Here is a 23,250-nt window from a genome sequence, read left to right on the forward strand (position 1 = left end):
TACTATATCCCTGCTTCTGTAATTGTGCACACACACCCATATATAACCGGTTGACCAGTTTTTTAAAATCAAGTTATGTTATATACATATCATATTAATACATACATATATATGTATACATTATCCATCTTATGGATGTCCTATGATTTATTTAACCATTTCCCATTTTGGCAGGTTTTTACATTGTTTCCTATTGATAGACACTACAAACAATTCCTTAATAAACATTGCTATTCATATACCTTTAAATAGTGGTGCTTTTTTTTTCTTTGGGATAGATCCTAAGGAATGGACTTGTTAGATTAAGGGAATGTTCTTTTGGTTTTGGTTTTGGTTTTGGGTTTTGGTTTTTTTAATAGATTTTTCCAAATTGCTGGTGGACATGTTTTATAGCCTCTTTGGAAACCAGTATATGACAGTCTATGTCATTTTTATACTCTTTGCCAGTCAGGTGTAAAGGAATAGTTCATTGTTGCTTCATTTTCCCTTCCCTGATATCCAAGAAGGTTGAGCATCTTTTTTATGATATTAACCAGTTGTACTTAATTCTCTGTGATTTGACTATTTATATCATTTGACCATTTTAAAACCTTTGAATTGTGGAGCTTTTCTTTCCTATTTTGAAAACTCTTTACTCTTAAGTTTTTTAGATATTGAAGCATCTGATGTTATAGTCATTTCAGGTATTTTTCTTAGTATTATATTCTTCTGCTCTTTTCCTTCACGATTTCTGTCTTTCTTTAAATTTTTCTTCTCGATTTTAAGTTATTTCTTGTACTTGACTTTCTAGGCCAGAAATGTTAAGGGTAGTTTCAAAGTAAAATTTTAGCTATGATTCTCAGATGAATTTATCTTAACAAAAACTCTTCATCCCTAGACCACTTTACTCATCCATCTGTTGTTTAAAGCAAGTGAGAGTGGGAGAGGGCAGGAAATGACAGGATTTCTGTTTTAGAGTATTCATCTTATGTTTTTATTTAATCCTGTGGGTATGCTGAAAAGATGGATGAATGTAAGGTGGGAATATTTTTATTTAGTGAGAGGTAATAAGCTCAAAGAGTCCAAAATGAGTGTCAGTAACCTGTTGCTAAGACTAAAGAGTAATAACTTGACTAGATAAAAAATGTTGAATGCCTTACTTCACAAAAATAACCTGTAACTTTGGTTGCCTTAGGACAAGGGAACTGGGTGACTGGAGGATAGTGGGTGGAAAGAAACTTTTTTTGTGTGAAAGAGACTTTATTGTAAATTCTTTACTAACCCTTTGGGTTTTTTTTTTTTTAATGTTCTACCTGTTTTTTTTAAACTGCTTTTTAATCAAAGTTCTAACCTTTTTTAAAATTAGAAATTTAATATTTCAGATCTTAAAGAAGTCTTATACTTAGTTCCAGGATTCTGTATTTTCATCTATCAGAAAAAGCGTTAACACAAGCCTTTTCAACCTCAGCAGAATTGACATTTAGGGCCAGATTATTCTTTGTTGTCAAGAACTATTCTGAGCATTGTAGGATTCTTGACAGTATTCCTGGCCTCTATCCACTGGATACCAGTAGTACCCCCCCAAGTCCCCTAATGTGACAACCAAAAATTTCTCCAGATAATGCCAAATATCCTGTGGGGACAAACTCACCCCCCAATTGAGAACTACTAGGTTAACATACACCAGTTTGAAAAATACTAATCTTAAAAAACAGTAGTAATCTTAGTAAAATGTAAAATGCTCAGTTAATATTTAAACACCTTTGTTCAGAATTGGCCTGTGTTACATTTTAGGGGAAAAAAAGAATAACTGTAGTTTTGTGATTAAGTGACCCAAAGGTTACATGGTAAGTTAGCGGCAGAGCTAGAATCCAGGTTCCTGACACTATCTGATGTTCTTCCTTCCATACCTTAAAAAAGCTCTTTTCTAATCGTCTTTTTTTTTTTCAACTGAAACTTTACATATGTAATACCTCAGCCCCCAAATACATAAAGGTATATATGTTTCTTGTTAGATTTTGATATTCATAAAGCACTGATTTTATCATTGTAGACACAAAATGATTTCATGGTTATCTGCAATGTTGCAAAAATCCTAGAACTGGTTGTACCACTGATGGAGCATCCAAGTGAAACTTTCCTTGCCACTATTGAAGAAGATCTAATGAAGCTTATCATCAAGTATGGCATGACTGTAAGCATTCATTTTACCATCTCGCATCGATTAGTATAAAATTCATAAATGCTAACTAAATCATATGTTTTTACCTTTGTCTTTAACTTTTGTCTAAACTGTAACATTTTCTGTATCTTTTAGGTAGTGCAACATTGTGTGAGCTGTCTTGGGGCAGTTGTAAATAAAGTGACACAAAATTTTAAATTTGTGTGGGCCTGTTTCAATAGATACTATGGTAAGTTCAATGCCTGGGCTTTAAAGTTGTCCTTCTACATCCTGTAGTATATATAGCTCCTTTTTAATAAAAAACACATCTGGGCACCTGGGTGGCTCAGTCGTTAAGCATCTGCCTTTGGCTCAGGTCATGATCCCAGGGTCCTGGAATCAAGTGCCGCATCGGGCTCTCTGCTCGGCGGGAAGCCTGCTTCTCCCCCACTCCCCCGCTTGTGTTCCTGCTCTCGCTATCTCTCTCTCTAATAAATAAATAAAATCTTTAAAAGAAAAAGAAAAACACATCTGATAAAGACAGCATCGAGGGAATTTTAAGAGGTGTGATTGTCCTCTGGTCCATTCTCAGAAGCAGTATTTTCTAGTATCTTTTGTATTTCCTTAAGAATTCAATGTAATTCCTTCAGAAATTTACCTCATATTAAATGTTGGTAAGTTTTTTGCCCACTGTGTAAAATAAAATTTAAATATCTTTTTTTCCTTCTATTAATTCTTTTAGGCTATAAGGTATGCCCTCATAATTCTAGATTTGTGTGATACTTAGAACCATTAGTAAAATTTAATTATAACAACTTAGGGGTAATTATTTAAAGATAATAATTCAAGGATAAAAGGTTTCTTGTAAATAAATATTACTTATCTTAATAGGTGCCATTTCAAAATTAAAAAGTCAGCACCAGGAAGACCCAAATAACACCTCACTTCTAACAAACAAACCAGCACTTCTCAGATCCCTTTTCACTGTTGGAGCACTGTGTCGGCATTTTGATTTTGATCTAGAGGATTTTAAAGGCAACAGTAAGGTAAAGATTCTAATATTAATTACTTAGTATGCTATAAAAAATAGGACTTTGTGACCCTGTGAACTGAAAATTACTAATGACCCAGGATGAAAGCAGCATTAGAGTAGTCTGGTTTAATGAGAATTCTGAAGCAGTGCAACCCAAAACATGGTCCTCAGATTAGCCTCTGATCTACGAACTGTTTGTTACTGGTTTATAACAAGAAGCTTATACAAGTTCTATCAGCTCTGTAACTGTAGGCACACTGGGTAAGCAGCTGACTTTTTTTTTTTTTTAATTTTCTCAATGAAGGAACAGGATGTTAATTTGTATTCTTACACAAACTTCTTTGTCACAGACTTTTATTTTGAATGTCACTGTTCTAAAATCTATGGATTTATAAATTTATTGGTGATTTATTCTTTAGTAAAGTTCACATGTGGAAGTTCTCACTGTTTGCTTTTAGGTTTTTTCCTTTATAGTTGAAAACTGATCGAAGTTACTCTTCTTCATACACTTGAATGTGGTTTTTTCCCCTTAGGTTAATATAAAGGATAAAGTACTTGAACTATTGATGTATTTTACAAAACATTCAGATGAAGAAGTACAAACAAAAGCCATCATTGGTCTAGGTAAGTTAAGTCTAAATTTCTTTATGGTTTTGGTTGTTTGAGAGGTTGAACAAATTTTGCAATAATGTGAGTCTAAACTATTGTTTTATTTAAATATGTTTCTATTCACAGTAGGATTTGGTATATAGAATATAGGACTGGGGGTTAAGACACCTGGGTTCCATTCTTGGCTCAGCCAGTGATTTTCTGGGTGACCTTGTGCAAGTCATGTAACTTCTCTGTTCATCAGAGAAACTTTATTTTGGTAGCATTAACAAGTTTTATAATTTAATATGCATGAGCAATTGTTTATATTAGTCTTTTGAACAAAAGTGAGTAATAAATTTTTAGTTACCCAAACCTCACTAAATATTTCCTGATTTCTTTAAATAAATTTAAATCTTAGTATCTTACTCCTTCATCCCTTTCAGAAAATTACATATAGCAAATCTACTAAAAATTCAGATATCACTTACTTTAGGGAGTTATATTAGTACAGTGTTACCTTCAAGCCAAATGTGTACCTTTTAATATTCAGTCTGGACATAAGCTTTGTGAAGTGGCAAAACTTACAGTGTTAATTCAGAGAACAAATAGTGCAAATTTTAACTTGAAAAATTAGCACTATGTAGAAAATAGTGCCTCTAGACCAGTTAATAAATGACATCTTGCTTGGGCCATAGCTCTATTATACTGTGTGACCTTGGATTAGTTATCTGATCACTCTATGCTTTGAGTTTAGTTTGTTATTTGGCATCAGTAATACTTGATATTATTAAAGATCTTCATCTTATCTTACATAAATAAGCATTTTGTATAAATAAACATGAATAGTATTATTTTGCTACTTATTAACTTATGGTTATAAGATTCAGCATTGTGGCTTTATTATAATGCCATAAAAAATAAATGGAAGATATTGTTAGTCAAGTTTATTCTAGAATTATTCTGTTTCATCAACTGGATAAATATATATTATTTTTTAATAATGCCAATGTAGTACCTTCTGCTAGGGATCTAAAAAATGTTTGCAGACTTTACCTCTTAAATCCTGAAAACATCCCTTTGAGGTAGGTGGGTGGTAAATATTATTGTCCCCATTTTACAGATGGAGAATTGAGGCACAGAGAGATTATGTGACTCACCCAAGGTCACACTACAAGTCAGTGGTGGACCAGGAATAGAACCCAAGACACCTGACTCCTAATCCACTCCCCTAGCCACTAGGCCCTGCTCCCTCCTCAAGGTTTCCTCTTGTGTGAAATTCTCCTTTGAAATGCAATTTCTTGTTTTTAATTCATGGGGAAAGAAGTACCTGCTCTTATACTTCTCTGGGTAAGGCCACTAGCATATATATTCTTCCAGTCATTTTAAGTTTTAATTTTTGAAATAAGGAGCTCTTTACATAATTTATCAACATTTTCATTAAGTATTATATATAATTTCAATATGAATATGTCAAATATTTTTTTCTCTCTGTAGGATTTGCCTTTATTCAACATCCAAGTCTAATGTTTGAGCAAGAGGTAAAAAATCTATATAATAACATTTTATCTGATAAGAACTCTTCAGTAAATTTAAAAATACAAGTGTTAAAAAACCTCCAGACCTACCTACAAGAAGAGGATACAAGGATGCAACAAGCAGATAGAGACTGTAAGTAAAAATTTATTTTTAAATTTCACAGTGTGGCTACAGTTAGGATACTCTCTGTTTTTTAATTCAGACACCTGAATTTCTTTATCTATTATATGAAGAAATTCTGTTAAAGAAGAGTCCTTAAGTCCATAGCTAGGCTTTAGGGTATTTATAAACTCCCTAAAATAGTCTTTAAAATTTAATGTATGTGCAGACATTAACATTTTGCAGGAGGATAGAGATTATAGTTCTCCTCAGGTTCTCAAAGGTGCCTCTGACAGAGACATACGCACAAGAAAGATGAAGAGCCATTGAGCCAAAGCACTAGCTACAGTTTTTGTGCTTTTGGCTGTGGCCTAATTTGGTGTATTTCATAAAGTTAATATACACATTCTTAATATGTTTACTTCCTTTTATAGGGAAGAAAGTTGCAAAACAGGAAGATCTAAAAGAAATGGGTGATGTATCCTCAGGGATGAGTAGTTCCATCATGCAGCTTTACCTCAAACAGGTGCTCGAAGCATTTTTTCACACCCAATCAAGTGTACGCCACTTTGCCCTGAATGTCATTGCATTGACCCTAAACCAAGGTCTCATTCATCCAGTTCAGGTAAGTATGTTTTACTAAAAGAGCCAAATTTGTTATCATTTGATGACATTGTGATTAGAGAATAGTAGTTCTTTATTCATCTTATTAAGTTTTTTGTCCTAAACGCTTAAGAATCCCTCTCCTAGGTTGTACTGTAAAATACCCATCTACTCATAATTTTGTCTCTTGAATAAATTTCCAGTTAATATTGGTAGAATATGAACTTGTAATCAATTCTCTAAGTAGGGATGATTTGTTTTAATCCATATTGACTATTCTCCCCTAAGAACCAATAGCCTGTAATGTCAAGAGAGTTAACTGGGGTTAAGAGTATTGTGTAACTGTTAAGCAGGGTGGGTTTTAGTCCATAGAAAAGTAAATTATATTATCTAAGTTCAGTTCCTTCATCTGTAAATTGGAGGTAACATCAACTACCTAATACCTCAAAACATTGGTATGAGGACTAACTGACATAATAAAGACATATCAGTGTTACTAAGGATTGGCAACTAATGCTGATGTAGTAGTGTATACCCCATCCATCTGACATGTTCAGAAGAGTACCATAGGCAGTGGAAGGGAATTTATGAAATAACCAAAAGCCTATATCCTTTAAAAAAAATTTTTGGCTATTTGTTATAGCACTTTTCCTAAAATATGCTATAAGTGAATATGCTGTGTTCTTCCCTATGTCCTGAAATAAAACACACTAATGAATATTTAGCTGGTTCATGACTCAGGGTCATCATCATCAAGATCACATAATAAAATGTACAATAGTGTGTTGAGACTCTTGAATTTTTGAGATACTTAGGACTCTTTGCTGGTATTCTGAATGGCCTTAGTTGGTTATGCTTTTTATTATTATACGTGCTTTTTTAAACTTTTGTTTTAAATTTCACACAACGAAAATATTGCAAGAGTGTACAGCAAACTCCCTTATATTCTCTGCACCTGTATTCATTCAGTATTTGCTAACATTTTGCTACATTTACTTTATCTCTCTCTCCATACACACACTTCCTTCTGAATCATTTGATAGTAATTTTGAGATATCACAATAATTCTTTACCTCTGAACACTTCAGCATATATATATTTTCTAAGAACAAGGATAGTCTCTTACAAAACCATAATGCAGTGATCAGATTCAGGAGATATAACATGGATGCAATCTTACCTAATATACAGTCCATTTTCAGATTTTGCCAGTTGAGCCAGTAATATTCTTTTATTTTTTAAAGGTTTTATTTTGGGCGCCTGGGTGGCTCAGTTGGTTGAGCGACTGCCTTTGGCTCAGGTCATGATCCTGGAGTCCCGGGATCGAGTCCCACGTTGGGCTCCCTGCTCAGCGGGGAGTCTGCTTCTCCCTCTCCCGCTCCCCTCTCTTGTGCTCTCTCTCTCTCTCTCTCTCAAATAAATAAATAAAATCTTTAAAAAAATAAAATAAAGGGTTTTATTTTATTTTTTATGTATTTGAGAGAGAGAATGGAAATCAGGGCAGGAGCAGAGGGGAAGGGAGAAGGAGAGGGAAAGAATCTTAAGCAGACTCATCACTGAGCATGGACCTCATGCAGAGCTCGATCTCATGACTCTAAGATCATGACCTGAGCTGAAACCAAAAGTCGGATGCCTAACCGACTGAGCCACCCAGGTGCCCCAAGCCAGTAATATTCTTTATGGACTTTCTCCCCCGATTCAGGATTTAATCCATGATCATCCTTTTCAGTTAGTGCTGTGCTTTTATTTATTTATTTTTAAGCTGTTTTTTGTTTGTTCTTTTCAGGTCTCACCACTTGTTCAGATTCTTTTAACATAGTATTGGTGTTTCTTGACTTCAGAAATCCAGTGGATATTGCTATTAACAAAATACTAGCTATCAGACTGTCTGATCATTAAAGCCCTATATAAAATTAGTATTGTGGAAGAATTTATATTTTCCTAGTTTTGAATATGGAAGACAAATTACTTTGTATTCTATGTTATCTTTACATAGCAAATTCAGTCAAGCTTGAAAAATTATTGGATTATATATTTGTATTATATGTCATAATCTTAAATGGATAATCTTAGTGTAGGAGCTCTTTATGTTTAAAGAACCTTTACTTCACACTGAAATTGTTTCAGTTTCACCACATCAGTATTTTTGCTGATGCTTCATTGCTTTTTTTTTTTTGCTTTAAGATAAATCTAAGGGAAGATCAGTCATTTTTAAAAGAACACTAAGACATGACATTTATAGGAAGGCCTATAAAGCTAAATATATATATCCCAGGTATACAGTGAGTTTTAACATATGTCATGATCATATAGAGCTTTTACTACTGTGATGTCTTATAAATCTTTTATTTTATTTATTTATACTAAAAGAATACCTTTATTTTTATTTTAGTGTGTACCGTATTTAATTGCCATGGGAACAGACCCGGAACCAGCTATGAGGAACAAGGCTGATCAACAACTTGTGGAAATAGACAAAAAATATGCTGGATTCATTCATGTATGTATTTTTAAGTTGTATAACCTAAATTTAAACGTCTTTCTTTGGTATACCATTTCCTTGATAAATGTCCTGCCCATATTCATATTAGAATAAAATATTTTGCTTAGTATTTACTTCTAAACATGCAACTAAGTTTGTCACCCAAGGTGTTTGTTTAAGATTAACTCTTAAGATTGAGCTAGAGGTGACAGTCCAGCAAGCATGCTGGACTAAAAATAAGGATGCATGGGTTCTAGTCCCTACTGTGTGAGCTTGGCAGTAATGGCTCTTTTGGTTCTTGATTTTTTCTTACACAAAACGAGGGGGTTGCAATAGATGATCTCTGATACTCCTTCCAGCATTTGTGTTCTGTGATTTTATTATTTTAAATAAGAAAACCAAACAGTGGAGTTAGCTTCTGACTGTAATGCTCAAAGTATATTTTTAATTTGACTCTTAACTAATTTCCATGTCAAAAATGAGGCTTTTATTGATTTCAGATGAAAGCAGTGGCTGGTATGAAGATGTCTTACCAGGTACAACAGGCAATCAACACATGCCTAAAAGATCCTGTAAGGGGTTTCAGACAAGATGAGTCCTCTAGTGCTTTGTGTTCACACCTTTACTCCATGATCCGTGGAAACCGCCAACACAGACGGGCCTTTCTGATTTCTTTACTCAACCTCTTTGATGACACAGCTGTAAGTATAAAAAAATTATTATTTTAAGAAAATAAATGTTCTATCAGTTTTATGCCTAAAGTAGTCATCATTTTGAAAATATTACCATTTTAGTAAATAATAGTGACTATATTAAATACGTGTTTCTTTACATCTTCTATAGTAATTATAAGGTATATAGTCAAATTTGGAGGGGAAATTTTGCATAAGTATAAATACAGTGAGGAATAAAATGTAATTGTGTCTCCATACTGAGTGTCTTATAAACTTTGATAACAATTCTTTTAAGCATAATTTTAAATGCTCTATCACTAAACTCTCACTTTGGGGAGGATAGGTTACTTCAATAAATAAGGTGAAATTTCACTTATTTCTGTCACACTCAAATATTGTTAGAATAACTGTTGCAGATTTTTGACTGCTGAGATCCTTATTTGTTCAGCTTGACTTCCTTAATGAAGAGCCCACTTTTGTGTAATTACAATTTTGATCCTTTGGGTTATTGCACAAGTTGCATTGGCCAGGTCCATAAGCCAAGAAAATAGAAAGTCCTGTTCTTTAAGCTTACCTCTTAGTGTATTCATTCATTTTACATAAATATTTATTCAGCACCTGCCATGTGCGGTAATCATTGTGCTAAGAGATGAAGATAAAATAATAGGTAGGACAGATGTAGTATCTGCCCACATAGAGCTTACCAGTGTGTACAGTGTGTGTGTAAAGTTGTGAAAAGAACAAAAGGGTTTTTTTAATTTTAATCACCTAAAAGTTGACTTTGTTATTATCCCAAAACTAGAATTTTTTTCAATAAAACAAAATTTAAATTGCCAGAATGTAGATACTTTACTAGACCTCTTTTTAAGTGCTACATGAAATTTTTTGATATGTGATCTAGCAAATAAATATTACAAGCATATATTTCAGAAATACTTGGAATATAATTTAATCATCATCACCACCACCACCATCATCATATCATCATCAGTATTAAGTTTTCATTGTGTCTAGGGCATCATGCTAGGAGTAGAAATGGTATGATATAGTAGTCTTGCCCTCACTGATCTTACCTCCGTCCAATTGTGGTGACAGGACACAATATAAAGGAAGTAAAATAGAGTTAAGGTTAGCATATTCTGCGAACCAGGTGGTTTGTACTGTAGATACTGCTCTAGTCCTTACCTCGTCTCCTGAGCTTCATTCCTGTGTGGTTTCATTGCCCTTCTGTCTGTCCTTAGCTCAGTGTTCTGTCACCCCAGCATGCACAATGCTAAGCTGGTAATTCAGCTGTCATAATGGAATGCTGTCTCCTGGCTATTTCCAACAAAGGATGTCAGAGGAGGAACAAATCACTGAAGGCCTGGGAGATTAGATAAGATTAGATGAGATAGATCTACTGCTTAAGCCAGGGGTAAAAACATAATAAAGGTACAAAGATAAGAATGTGTGGGAAATAACGAATAGATTGTTAGACTGGAGCAGAAAGGTCATAATGAGGCATGGTTTATGGAGGATCTTGTAGACAGTGAGAAACCAAAAAAAGCATTTGAATAAAGTGATGAAGACAGGTGCCAAAGAGCATTTTAGGAACATGGATTTTTTAGCATTGTGTTCACACTGGAGGTAACAAGGTATTGATCTATTATGATGACAGTAGGAAAGGAAAGAAGTGTTGTGAAGAAGTAATAAATTAAATGAGGCTGTGTGAGAATCATCAAAGGATAACTGGAATATTTTTGTCCTGAGCACCTGAGAAAATAATAGGATTGTTGAAAAGGAGTTGAGAAGGACATAGAAAGAGGAATAGTCAAAGAAGTAGGAAGAGAAAACTAAGGAAGAAGAAAATTTCAAGAAGGAAAGGGTGGAGAATAATGTCCAGTGCTACTCAGAAGTCAAGGAGAATAAGATACTTAAAAAAAAAGAAATGGGGCGAGATTAGATGGCAGCCCTCAAGCAGTGAGGGACACAAGCTTGATTGTGATTGAAGAGTGGTGAGGAAGACATGGGAAGAGCAGCTCTAGAGTATTCTTTTAAGAAATTTGATTTTTGAAAGGAAAGAGCAATATAGGACTTTTTTATGACCAAAGTTGAAGAATTTCAGAGTTTTAAAAAGGTTTATTCAGAGTAGTCCTGAACGTTTTCAGTTTTAGGAGAAAAAATATATATATATATATAAATTAGTGTTAAAACTAATAGACAAGGTGGAGTTCTGTGTCTGCATTTCCCCAACTTTAACACATAAGTGTTGATACATATTTAAAAATAAAAAATAGAGTGGTAGCAAGCTTATCGCATCTGTCCTATGGGATTTTGTTGTTGCTGATGCCGCTGTTGGGTTTTGCATTGTTTGCATGGCAGGATAGGGGGTAGATGAGATGGCAGGAAGGGGAGTGTGTTTGATTGCTATATTTTCTCTTTCCTTTTTTTTTTTTCCCTAAGCTGTGTTTTAAAGGAATTTAAATATTAATGTGCCTTTCTGTTTATATTCATTCTGTATGATCATGAAATACTGAAAGTCTCTGCTACTTCTTTTTATAGCAACTAGTAGTAACCATAACTTTTGCCTTAAATTTTGCCTTTGTGAGACTATGGTATGGCCCTTTCAGAATGACTGATACTCTGAGTTATGAATATGTAGGAAACGGACAAATGTTTTTTGAATACATGAACTTTGATTTTTTTTAACCCACATGTTAGTACTATGATTACCGCTTATTTTTGAGGGCAGAATAGTAACTGTGTGTAACTGATCTCCATATGGGTTAAACTCTTAGAAGCACAATGACAAATCATTATGAATTCATATGTATACTTTCTGATGTGGTATGGATTTATCATAAAGATTCCATATACTCTATAAGAAAACTTCAGGGAATCCCACTTGGGTGCACTGAAAAATTTCACCTCTTCCCTTCCTGAGGTCCATGGTATAAGTCATTATGAAATCTCTTAAAATGGGTATAAGATTATTTTATAAAATCCATTTCTGTTCCCCCTCATCCCTTTTTCTTACCTCCCTCCCCTGCTCTCTCCCTCCTCTACCCTTCTCTTTCTGAAACATTAACTGAGGTGAAAGTGCCCTCTAATATTTTTTCTAAAAAGGCTTTTTGGATGGATTTCTAGATTATCCACTAAACATATGTACCTTTTTTTAAAATTTACAGAAAACAGAAGTGAATATGCTCTTGTATATAGCAGACAATCTAGCCTGTTTTCCATACCAGACACAGGAAGAGCCGTTGTTTATAATGCATCATATAGACATTACACTCTCAGTTTCTGGTAGTAACCTACTGCAGTCATTCAAGGAGGTAAGTTACACACATTACTATTCTTAATTCATCTGTCAGAGTGCAGGCATGCTCTTCTCACTGTTTTGTTTCCATTGTTCTTTTTTTTTTTTCTTTTCACAGGTAAAGTCTTTCTAAATGAATTTGTTAAAATCTGGGCAGTGTTTGAATTGGGGAGAAGAAGTGGGTTGCCATTTCATTTCTATTAAGAAAGACCTAAAACCATTCCATTCCAGATCATTTAAGTGGAAATATATACACACATATATATATTTATATATGGATTGTTCTTTTGATAAGCCATCCCACTTCTTTTTTTCTCTTACTTTAAGCACTGATCTTAAGTGTTTGGTGTCCATTCATATATTCATTTAAACCCCATTTTAAAGCATCTTGTTATTCTATAAATCTGGTAATACTGTAGATCACAATAGTATACTTGAAGAGATATAAATAGCTTACTTATAAGGAAAAACAAAATGTATAATACTGTTGATTTCCTTATCCCTGAGCACCAGCATCATAATGGAACTGGCATATTGTGTGCCCAAAATCTTTACCGAGTTTATTATAAACCTTATGTCTTTTCTCTTAATGGTTTTTAGGAGGAAATGTAATTGGTTTCGTTTGTAATGGCACCTGGTATAGCACTTGAACACCTAGTAGGCACTCAGTAAATTATTTAAAAATTAATTGGAATATTTTTATGTGCCTGATGATACAGGTAGATCTCATTTTACAAAATTGTTGTGCTCAGAACTCCCCCTGATCACACTAGTAAATCAGGGAGATTATTATAACACCCAAGGGTTGGAATTATAGAGGCAACTAAACCCTTGTTGCTTGAAATGTGCCCCACGACCCAGCAGCACTGGCCTCACTTGAGATCTTGTTAGAACTTCAGAACCCCAGGTCCCACCCTAGACCTGCTGAAACACTCTGTATTTTTTTAACAGAATCCCTAGGTGCCCCTTAAAGTTTGAGAAGTTAATAATTTCCCAGAAACTTGAATCATCATGTTACCTTATTTTACTTCACTTACTGTTGTGGATATATTTGTAAATGTTTCTCCAGTTTTATTTCTTCTTTAACAATAATAATTGCTTTGTAATCTGGTCTTTTCCCTCTTTTAAATCCAGCTGACTTCCTTTTTAAGGGCTAACAGTTTCATAAAGTACCAAGAAAAAAAAAAAAACCACAGAATTTAACTAATTTAAGAAAAGTTGCATATTTTCTTGTTGAAAAGTTCTTAAAAGGGAGAGTTTGATAGAAGTTGGTGTGTTCAAGCCTATTCTCTTCAGTTAAATTATATTTAGCACTGGTTTGTTTTTTTTTTTAAATAATCTCTGTGCCCAATGTGGGACTCAAACTCATGACCCTGAGATCAAGAGTCACATGCTCTACTGACTGAGCCAGCCAGGTGCTTAAATTAAGCGCTCTTACTTAAATTATAATTACTGTCTTTTCTCTGTAGTGATTTACCTAGGTACCAAATTGATACTTTTATAACTAATTTATCTTTCATTTCTATCCGATAACAAAACTGTTTCCCTTTGATATTTGAGAAGGGCTTTTGGGGAGGGGGCATCAGAGCAATGGATTACATATGATTTTGTTTAGTCTTGGAACCTAATTGTTTATGGAAAGTCAGACAGTTTCAATATATAAAATATTAATTTAGAGATGCTTTTTGGAGCTTGTAAATAGAGCATAATTATTTATTAGTGGTATTTTGTTACTATTTTTCCTTTTTTTCCCCCCCCCAGTCAATGGTAAAAGACAAAAGGAAAGAGAGAAAATCATCACCTAGTAAGGAAAATGAGTCAAGTGAGAGTGAAGAAGAAGTTTCCAGGCCTCGGAAGTCACGAAAACGTGTAGATTCAGATTCAGATTCAGATTCAGAAGATGATATAAATTCAGTGATGAAATGTTTGCCAGAGAATTCAGCTCCTTTAATTGAATTTGCAAATGTCTCCCAGGGTATTTTATTGCTTCTGATGTTAAAACAACATTTGAAGAATCTCTGTGGATTTTCTGATAGGTAAGGTTATATAAGCAGTGAGAGAAAAAACTTTACCCTGTTCAAATTATAAAGAAATATGAAACCCAGTTTTGATTGCATGTTTACTTTCATATTAAAAATGTCCCTTTTAAAGAAGGAGTTTGTTCCTTTTTGCTGCTATATAGTATTTTGTTGTGTAAATACCACAATTTGTTTGCTGTTTTTTATTTGAGAGGAAAAACATTCCCTAGTTGCATTATAAGTGAAAGGACTTAACTTTGTTGATTTCCTTAAATAGATCTTATTAGAGAATTAGGCTAATCTTAAAATAGATTGCAAATTTAAGTTTTTAAAGAGCTGTGAATAAAGAATAGATTCAGACCAACTAGGTTGAGCTCCAGTAGAACCCAAATGGTCTTTAATGTGCTCTATAAAATAGGAAAGTGCTGATTGTTATGAAAGCCCTATAATTTTACCCATGACAATAAATAAATAAAATCTTTAAAAAAAAAATTTTACCCATGACTGGTCACTATAGGTATCTTTTTTCTGCCTATACCCATGAAACTTTGGTCATTTTTCATATTCATGAAAACCTTACACTAGGAATCACAAAGTCAAATGTTCTTAGGGGACAGATCATGAAACAGAGTAAAGTAGATTTGGTAGAAATTCACTGGCAAACTGGAAAGAGAATGTTTTATTTAAAGGTCTCAGGTATTACTCAGACGTTCATCAGTTTGTCACCATGGAAGAGGGTGAGCATGATGTGGCCAGGAGCTTCCACTTTTTCAAGAGAAGCTAGATAATCCAGGTTTTTATGAGAAATATCTTGATGTTAAATGTTGGCAACTAGTTCAAAACAATGTAAAACCCTGTAAGGTCTTGGAGTGGTGCTAGGGAGTTGAGAAGATTTTAAAGCCAGAGTTGTTAATAATATGAAACAGGTTTGTAAACATTCTGGCTGCTGTGTAGACGATGAATAGTTGGAGGGCAGTAAAGTGGAGGTAAAGCAGTATTTATTTTGAAACTGTTCCGCAGTCATAAACATGGTATTCAAAAAAGACATGAGAAATTACTTGCATTTAAATAATGCCTCTATTCAAGACAAATACTGATGGAAACAAGAGGATATTATTCTTTTTAATCTTTTCCTTTATGTCTTTACTTCCCTTTTTAATTATTTTTGTGTAGAAGTTCACTGGTTGAAATCTGTGACAAAAATTTTAATTATTAGTAAATGACGTTAACTACAATCACTTAAATATAAATGCCTGAAAAAATTTTAAAGTTCATGACTTTGTTTTCCCAAAACAGTAAAATTCAGAAATACTCTCCATCTGAATCTGCGAAAGTATATGATAAAGCGATAAACCGAAAAACAGGAGTTCATTTTCATCCCAAACAAACACTGGACTTCCTGCGGAGTGATATGGCTAATTCCAAAATCACTGAAGATGTGAAGAGGAGTATAGTAAAACAGTATCTAGATGTGAGTAGTAAAACCAAAATACATTTCCTTCTAATAATACTTTTTTGAAAAGTAAATTCTTTGGGGGGAGATGGCTCTCTCCCTTACATGGAAGCTTCATGAACTATCAGGATTATTTTTCTCTGTGTGGTTTTAATAAGTTACTTGAAGCTTGCCTTTCCCATTTCACCCCCTTGCATCATATTTTGTCTTAGAAAATGCCAGCCCACCACTCATGTTATTTTAGTGAGAATGAGCGTTTGTAGGCAAGTTTCAGGGAAAAGCCATGCCCACATACGTATTTCTTTTTTAATTCAGTAGATTACACGGTTTATAGTTCATAAAAGCAAAAATCAGGAAAAGTCATCCTCCTGCCCTCCTCAGCCATTCTGTTGCTCTCCTTCCTGGCAACCAGTATTACTGCTTTTTCATGGGTTCTTACAGAAGTGTATACAGGTTTATATACTTGCATGTATCTTACATATATACTCAGTTAACAAGTATGTGAGAGTGTGTATGTATAAAATGAGCTTTTTAAATGTCTTTAAGAATAGGCAAATTCATAGAGACAGAAAATGGAATAGAGGTTACCAGGAGCTTGGGGGGGGCAGGGAAGGAATGGGGGAGCTGTTGTTTTAATAGATACAGAATGAGTTTCTGTTTGAGATGATAAAGCTTTGGAAATGATGATGATGATGATTACACAACACTGTGAATATACTTAATTGCAATGAATTGAACACTTTAAAATCATTAGAATGGTAAGTTTTATGTATATTTTACCACAGGAAAGTTTTATGTTTGAAAACATGGAGGGGTGAGGTTTGAGATTGTCCCTAAAAATAAAAATAATTTTTTATTTTAATCTACTTAAAGCAACTAGCTGAACATAACTAATAATATTTTTGACCAAGAATGAAACCTACACAGGGGCACCTGGGTGGCTCGGTCAGTTAAGTGTCCGACTCTCGGTTACCACTCAGGTCATGATCTCCCTATCAGGAGATAGAGCCCCACTTTGGCATTCTGCTCCCTGCTTAGCAGGGAATCTGCTTCCCCTCTTCCCTCTTCCCCCCCCCCAATCCCCTGCTCACGCACTCTCTCTTTCCCTCCTCCCTCACTCTCTCCCTTGCTCTCTAAAAATAATTTTTTTTAAATAATGAAACCTACACGTTTTTCATATTATTCATTGACTGCAAACCTTATACTCTAAAGCTGAAAGTTATTTTAGTTCTCTTTTTAAATTCTTTAACATCCTTTTCTTCCTCTTGTATCTTCTTCTACCCCCTTGGCAGAGGGCAAAGGGGATAGAGAACTTGAAAGATGCCTATCAGTAATTAATTATTAATCATCTGGTTACATGATGACTTGGACCAGGGTCAGCAAACTCCATCTTATGGGCCAAATCTGGCCCCTGCTGCCTGTGTTTTTTTTTTTTTTTTTTTCTTTTCCCCACTGCCAATTTAAATAAAGTTTTATTGAAACAGCCATGCCCATTCATATATGTATTGTCTCTAGCTGCTTTCACACTACTATGGCAGAGTTATGTAGTTATGACAGAGACCATATGGCCTGCAAAGCCAAAAATATTTACTATCTTGCTCTTTATAGAAAAGATTTGCCAGGCCCTGTCTTGGACAATAGCAAAAATCTATTTAGCTTCTAAACTAGTACCCACACGCAACTGCTGCCTAGAAGACATTTAGGAAAAAAAATTAAACAGGAAACATTTAGGAATTTAACAGGCTTCTTTAAGATTATTTACTTAACTCTAAATTCATATCTAATTTTTGTAGTTCAAACTTCTCATGGAACATCTGGACCCTGATGAAGAGGAGGAAGAAGGGGAGGTGTCAGCTAGTACAAATGCTCGGAACAAAGCAATTACCTCGCTGCTTGGAGGAGGCAGCCCTAAAAATAATGCAGCAGCAGAGACAGAAGATGATGAAAGTGATGGGGAGGATAGAGGAGGAGGCACTTCAGGGGTGAGGCGGAGGAGGAGTCAACGTATTTCGCAGCGTATTACGTAAAATGATTTTTATGTGCTTATATATGTCAGTCTATTAAATGTACACCAAGTAATGTAATACTTATGAGAGAAAACATTTTGTAGATAGAGGTTCTCTACTTAACCATTTATACATCCTTTTGTAGAAAGTTTAACATAAAAGACAATAAAAAAGAAAAAAAACAGAAATGAGACTTATCCAGCATAAAGGGTTATTAATTTTTCTTTGGATTGTATTAATGTGTGTTATCCTTTTTTATTGTTGCTAAGTTTTATGTAGCTTTATGGTTCATATGTATATATAATTTTATATATCAATAAGAGTAAAGACACGGGTACAAATTAAGAGTTATATGGTTTTACAAGTATATGTTAACCCCTTGGCGCTGGCGGTCACGGTGCGTCTCATTGCCGGCAATGGAAGTGTGCTGGGAAATCCCAACTCCCGGCGTCAAGGGATTAAAAGCAATAAAAACAAAAATTTCACTAAAATTCTTTTGTGTAACACTTCGTCTTTTTTCCCCCTCCCCAATGTTTTAGTCATTGAGAAGGTCAAAACGAAATTCAGACTCTACGGAGTTGGCAGCACAGATGAATGAAAGTGTTGACGTCATGGATGTCATCGCTATTTGCTGTCCAAAGTACAAAGATCGACCACAAATTGCAAGAGTAGTACAGAAAACCAGCAATGGCTTCAGTGTTCAGTGGATGGCAGGCTCCTACAGTGGCTCCTGGACTGAGGCTAAGCGCCGTGATGGCCGCAAACTGGTGCCTTGGGTAGACACTATTAAAGAGTCAGACATTATTTACAAAAAAATTGCTCTAACGAGTGCTAATAAGCTGACTAATAAAGTTGTTCAGACTTTACGATCCCTGTATGCCGCCAAGGATGGGACTTCCAGCTAATGAATTTGTACATGCAGCCAAATTTACAGGAATTTTTTTAAAAGGCAGAAAAACTTGAAATATCAACATTCTGGCAAAAAAAAACAAAAAAAATCAGTTTTATGAAGAGTAAGAATGGAACCTGGGATGCAGGAACGAGAGAAGGAAATGTTGGGCAAACATTTTTGTGGGAGCTCCCTTCGCTGTTGTGCAGCAGAAACAGATTCTCAGTTCATTTCTACTCCCACTGTATTATAGTTTAACAAAAATTGTTTATATCTTGGAAAAAAAAACTTTCTGTTTAAAAAATAAACAAGTGAATGTTGGAAATTAGTCTGTTAATGTTCTTAATAAAGTGTTCTTGGAGTTTAACCTAGCAGCGGATGGCTTTCTTTAGCTTAGCCCAGTTTCCAGGGAAGCATTGTTTTTTCCAGGCTGTAAAATGGCAGAATCTCCTGGATATATAATTTATTCTGTTGAAAAAAAAAAAAAAAAGCATGCAGTATCTATGACCTATCTGCAGAAGGAGTTTTTGTAAATGTAGATTTTGATGTATTAGGTCACCCTGAAAACAATACAAGAAAAGGGATCCCCAGGCAATCTGGTGGAGCGAATACTGCAATAAATTTTTTTACTTCTCTTTGTTACTTGTCTGTTTCCATTTGAATTTCTTATTGTAAAGATCTGTTTAAATCCATTTATATTATTTTGCAGTCTTTTATGTAAAATTTATTATATCACTGGTTTTCAAAGCAAAACATAAAATATTGTTTATACAGTTTGTATAGGCTGACTTCTGAGTAATTGGTATCTATTATTTTCATTCCCATAAGAGGGTGTAAACAATTAACTCCAGGGTTTTATTGTATCCTGCAATATTTAGTATTAACTATATATGATTTAGCACTGTGCCAAACACATTTTCAAGAGTACATTTTGATATAAAAAGAAACTATAGTTTATTCCTTGTATGCTTCAATTTCTTTCTAGTGATGTTACGATGGTAATATTTATTTTTAAACCTCGGGAAAAGCTGACATTCATGCTATTTTGGGAAACTAGCATTTCTCTTAGTTAAAATTATGCCGTGTGTTATTTTAGAGATAGAGTTGAGTATGACACTTCGTAATTACATTACATTTTTCACAAGTTATTTTTTAATGCGGAAAAAGGAGTAATTTTACTAGTTGAGATGTTTATTCATTTTCTATTCTAAACATTTTATACCTCTTTGGGGAGTGGTTATTTGTTACTACAAATGGGGAGAGTTGGGTATTTGATCATTTGATCTGCATAGTTGATGCTCAGAAATAGTAATGCCTAAAATTACAGGGAAGAAGGTCTGTTTCAAATTTAAGTCTTTAAACAATGTGTACTTATTTTTAAGGTCGTTTTTAAAAGTTGACCTCTTTAGAATGTTAAGTTTTATGAAATTGGCCAATAAATGAAAATACTCAATTTGTGAGGAAGAGTGACACTGCCACAAAATACCTTTTTGTGAACACCTATTAAACCACAATGAAAATAACTTTTCAGGATCTATTTCCTATGTGGAATTCTTTCAGAACATTTTCTTGAAGGAAATGTTTTCCAACTCTTCTTCTTCCTCTGCTTAGTTGCCTGTTTCCACTTCCTTTTTACTGTGAACTCTGTAGAACAAAACTAGATTGGGTTCCCCCCCCCTTGGAGTATGTTTAGTCAGCAAAGGACTTGAGGTAGCTTATGAAAACAACGGTGATTTATCAAAAAGAGTAAAATACTAATAATTAGAAAAAAAAATAAGAATATAAAGTGTAGCCTGTAGAATACTAAAGAATAAAGATGTAGTTTTAAAAAAAAAAACAATTTTGAATGCTCTGAGCCTGACATCAATCATGCGTGCTATTATTTAATTCTTAGAAAAACTGCTAATTAAATATGTTATCCCCATTTTGTAGATAAGGAAAACTGAGTCAGCTATTTCCTTATAAATATATAATAGGGATTTAAATTTGAAGTTGAAATAATTGTCTCACTATTCTAAGCTTAATTGAACATCAAGCATTAAAGGAAATGATCCTTACCGAAAGTAAACCAGTTCCTAAAGGATACTTAGTGTGTATGTATATATTTGGGGATCCTATTTAGATTGTGCTTTAGGGGGTAGGTACACAGTAGTTAAGGCTTCCATTGCCTCATGAATTGCTCTGTTTAGGAATTTCCCATATATTCTAAGCTCCAGTATTTTAGCTATTAATATAAACCAAGTGTTGGTATAACTTACAAGCCTTAACCCTTAAGATATACAAACCAAAGTTTTCAAAAAGTAGATTTCTCAGATACGAATTTTTTTAGGTCTTAACAGCAAAATAAGTTAAGGCCTTGACAGTCAAATGTACAAAACCAAACTTCCCAAATATGTTAAGGACTTGCAAAGTTCAATCTTTATAGTTTGTTGATATTGTAATATGCCAAATCATATTTCATTGACTTGTATTGAAAAGAAGAGATGTTATATTTGATTAAAAAAAAATGCCAAGTACCTCTTCACTTTATTAATTTAAAATTTTTTATTTAAATCATTTTTTACTATTTTGACAAAGAATGGGTAATTTTAAAAAAATCCATACCAAAATACATATGCAGAAAACAATTCTGTAATCTCTAGTAGAAGAAATTCTGAACTTTTAAAAAATAATATGTAGCTTACTTTGTTGATATGTTGAATATTTGAATTGCTAGCAGGTCACTGAAGCACACAGGCAATTACTGACGACTGTGGTCTGTCCATGAAGACAGGTAAGTCCAGCTTCTCTGTCCAATGTGGATTTCATGAGCAGTGAGCAAAGTTGTCATACAGTCATTCAGAAAGTGAACTTGACCAGGACGGTGTATGGTTTTCTCCCCGCACACACCACTTCTGGCTGCACAAAGAGCTTATCTTGGTCACTAGTGCAGCACCCAGGTGGTCTGCATCTCCAAAATACTGATACAAACTAGAATTAAGGTTACTTTTGCAAATATAAAACCCATCAGATCATTCATTTGAAATGATCATGTAATTTCAAACACTTGATAGTAGATTTTGCTCTCCAAAAATCCCACTTGTTTGAACCTTTTGCTGTTTGCCTTGCTCATTTTAAAACTCTTAAGTTTGTTTAACCCCTTGGCTAATCTTTGTCATAGGAAGCATATTATTCATTACACAGGTTGGTGTAATTGTTTTTATTTGAAGATTTTCCTAAATGCACTCCTCGTCCTTTTGGTCCTAAGAAACAGTTGAATATAAATTTGGTATGATAGGTCACTGACCAACAAATTCCAGTTTGCATAGTTTATTGACCAAGTGGTCATAAAATCCCTGTGTGTTTGTGTGATAATTGAGTGAATTCCACCGACCCACGCTTCTTTTGTAAGACTCCACTTGTGTATGGCATTGTCATTAACAATGTTGTAATATGCACACCATTTTTTTTCTCATCAGGATTTTTTTTAATGATTTTAATTTTTTGTTAGAGAATTACCACATACCCATCACTCAGTTTCAGTCTTTCTGAATTTTTTTTTTTTTAAAGATTTTATTTATTTATTTGAGAGAGAGAGCATGAGAGGGGGGAGGGTCAGAGGGAGAAGCAGACTCCCTGCCGAGCAGGGAGCCCGATGCAGGACTCGTTCCAGGGACTCCAGGATCATGACCTGAGCCGAAGGCAGTCGCTTAACCAACTGAGCCACCCAGGCGCCCCTAGTCTTTCTGAATATTATCAGCTATACTTCATATACTCTCCTCCTTCGTATTTTTCTGAAACTTCCCAGATATGTCATTTCATCTATAAATACATCATCTTTAAATATTAATTCTCCTTGACATCAAATATCCAGTAAGTCTTCAAATTTTCAATCTTCTCAAAATATCTTTTTTAGTTTCAGGTCTTCATCTATAGATTTCTTCATCTGGCTTTTATTCTTCACAATTTTTTTATGAAGAAACTGAGTCATTTGTCCTTGGGTTCTTAAAGAAATAGTTAATTCTAAATAGAGGAACAACTAATTTTCTGGTTTGTAATCCTTTTTCTTATCTGAATTTATCATGGGTTTGAGAGACATTGTTTCTTCCAAACTCAAATGTATTGATTCTTTTTTTTTTTTTTTTTAAAGATTTTATTTATTTATTTGAGAGAGAGAGAACACATGAGAGGGGTTAGGGTCAGAGGACGAAGCAGACTCCCTGCCGAGCAGGGAGCCCGATGCGGGACTCGATCCCGGGACTCCAGGATCATGACCTGAGCCGAAGGCAGTCGCTTAACCAACTGAGCCACCCAGGCGCCCTCAAATGTATTGATTCTTAAGCCTGCATAACTCCAACAGGGGTGCCATAACAGAGAATGAAGTAAGGAGTAGGTCCAGTTTTTTTTGTTTTGTTTTGTTTTTTTAAGATTTTATTTATTTATTTGAGA

The 23,250-nt window shown here is 34.3% G+C and overlaps 1 protein-coding gene across 5 annotated transcripts in view; it reads left to right on the plus strand.

Annotated features, from left to right (window-relative positions):
- Positions 1-19,464, plus strand: part of NIPBL (NIPBL cohesin loading factor) — a 200,222-nt gene extending 180,758 nt beyond the window's left edge. For 3 of the 5 annotated variants that reach the window (XM_036074669.2, XM_078066647.1, XM_078066650.1), the window contains 13 exons: positions 2,033-2,173; positions 2,297-2,390; positions 3,032-3,186; positions 3,707-3,797; positions 5,259-5,432; positions 5,834-6,024; positions 8,395-8,502; positions 8,985-9,185; positions 12,326-12,472; positions 14,218-14,492; positions 15,771-15,945; positions 17,721-17,909; positions 18,473-19,464. In XM_036074669.2, the coding sequence (XP_035930562.2) occupies positions 2,033-2,173; positions 2,297-2,390; positions 3,032-3,186; positions 3,707-3,797; positions 5,259-5,432; positions 5,834-6,024; positions 8,395-8,502; positions 8,985-9,185; positions 12,326-12,472; positions 14,218-14,492; positions 15,771-15,945; positions 17,721-17,909; positions 18,473-18,838 (2,307 nt within the window). In that variant the 3' untranslated portion in view covers positions 18,839-19,464. Of the gene's footprint in view, positions 1-2,032; positions 2,174-2,296; positions 2,391-3,031; positions 3,187-3,706; positions 3,798-5,258; positions 5,433-5,833; positions 6,025-8,394; positions 8,503-8,984; positions 9,186-12,325; positions 12,473-14,217; positions 14,493-15,770; positions 15,946-17,720; positions 17,951-18,472 lie in introns of those variants that run through there. The other 2 variants (XM_078066648.1, XM_078066649.1) reach the window with 2 other exon arrangements.
- The last annotated feature ends 3,786 nt before the right edge of the window (positions 19,465-23,250 follow it).

Source organism: Halichoerus grypus, chromosome 2 (genome assembly GCF_964656455.1).
Source record: "Halichoerus grypus chromosome 2, mHalGry1.hap1.1, whole genome shotgun sequence".
NCBI lineage: Eukaryota > Metazoa > Chordata > Mammalia > Carnivora > Phocidae > Halichoerus > Halichoerus grypus.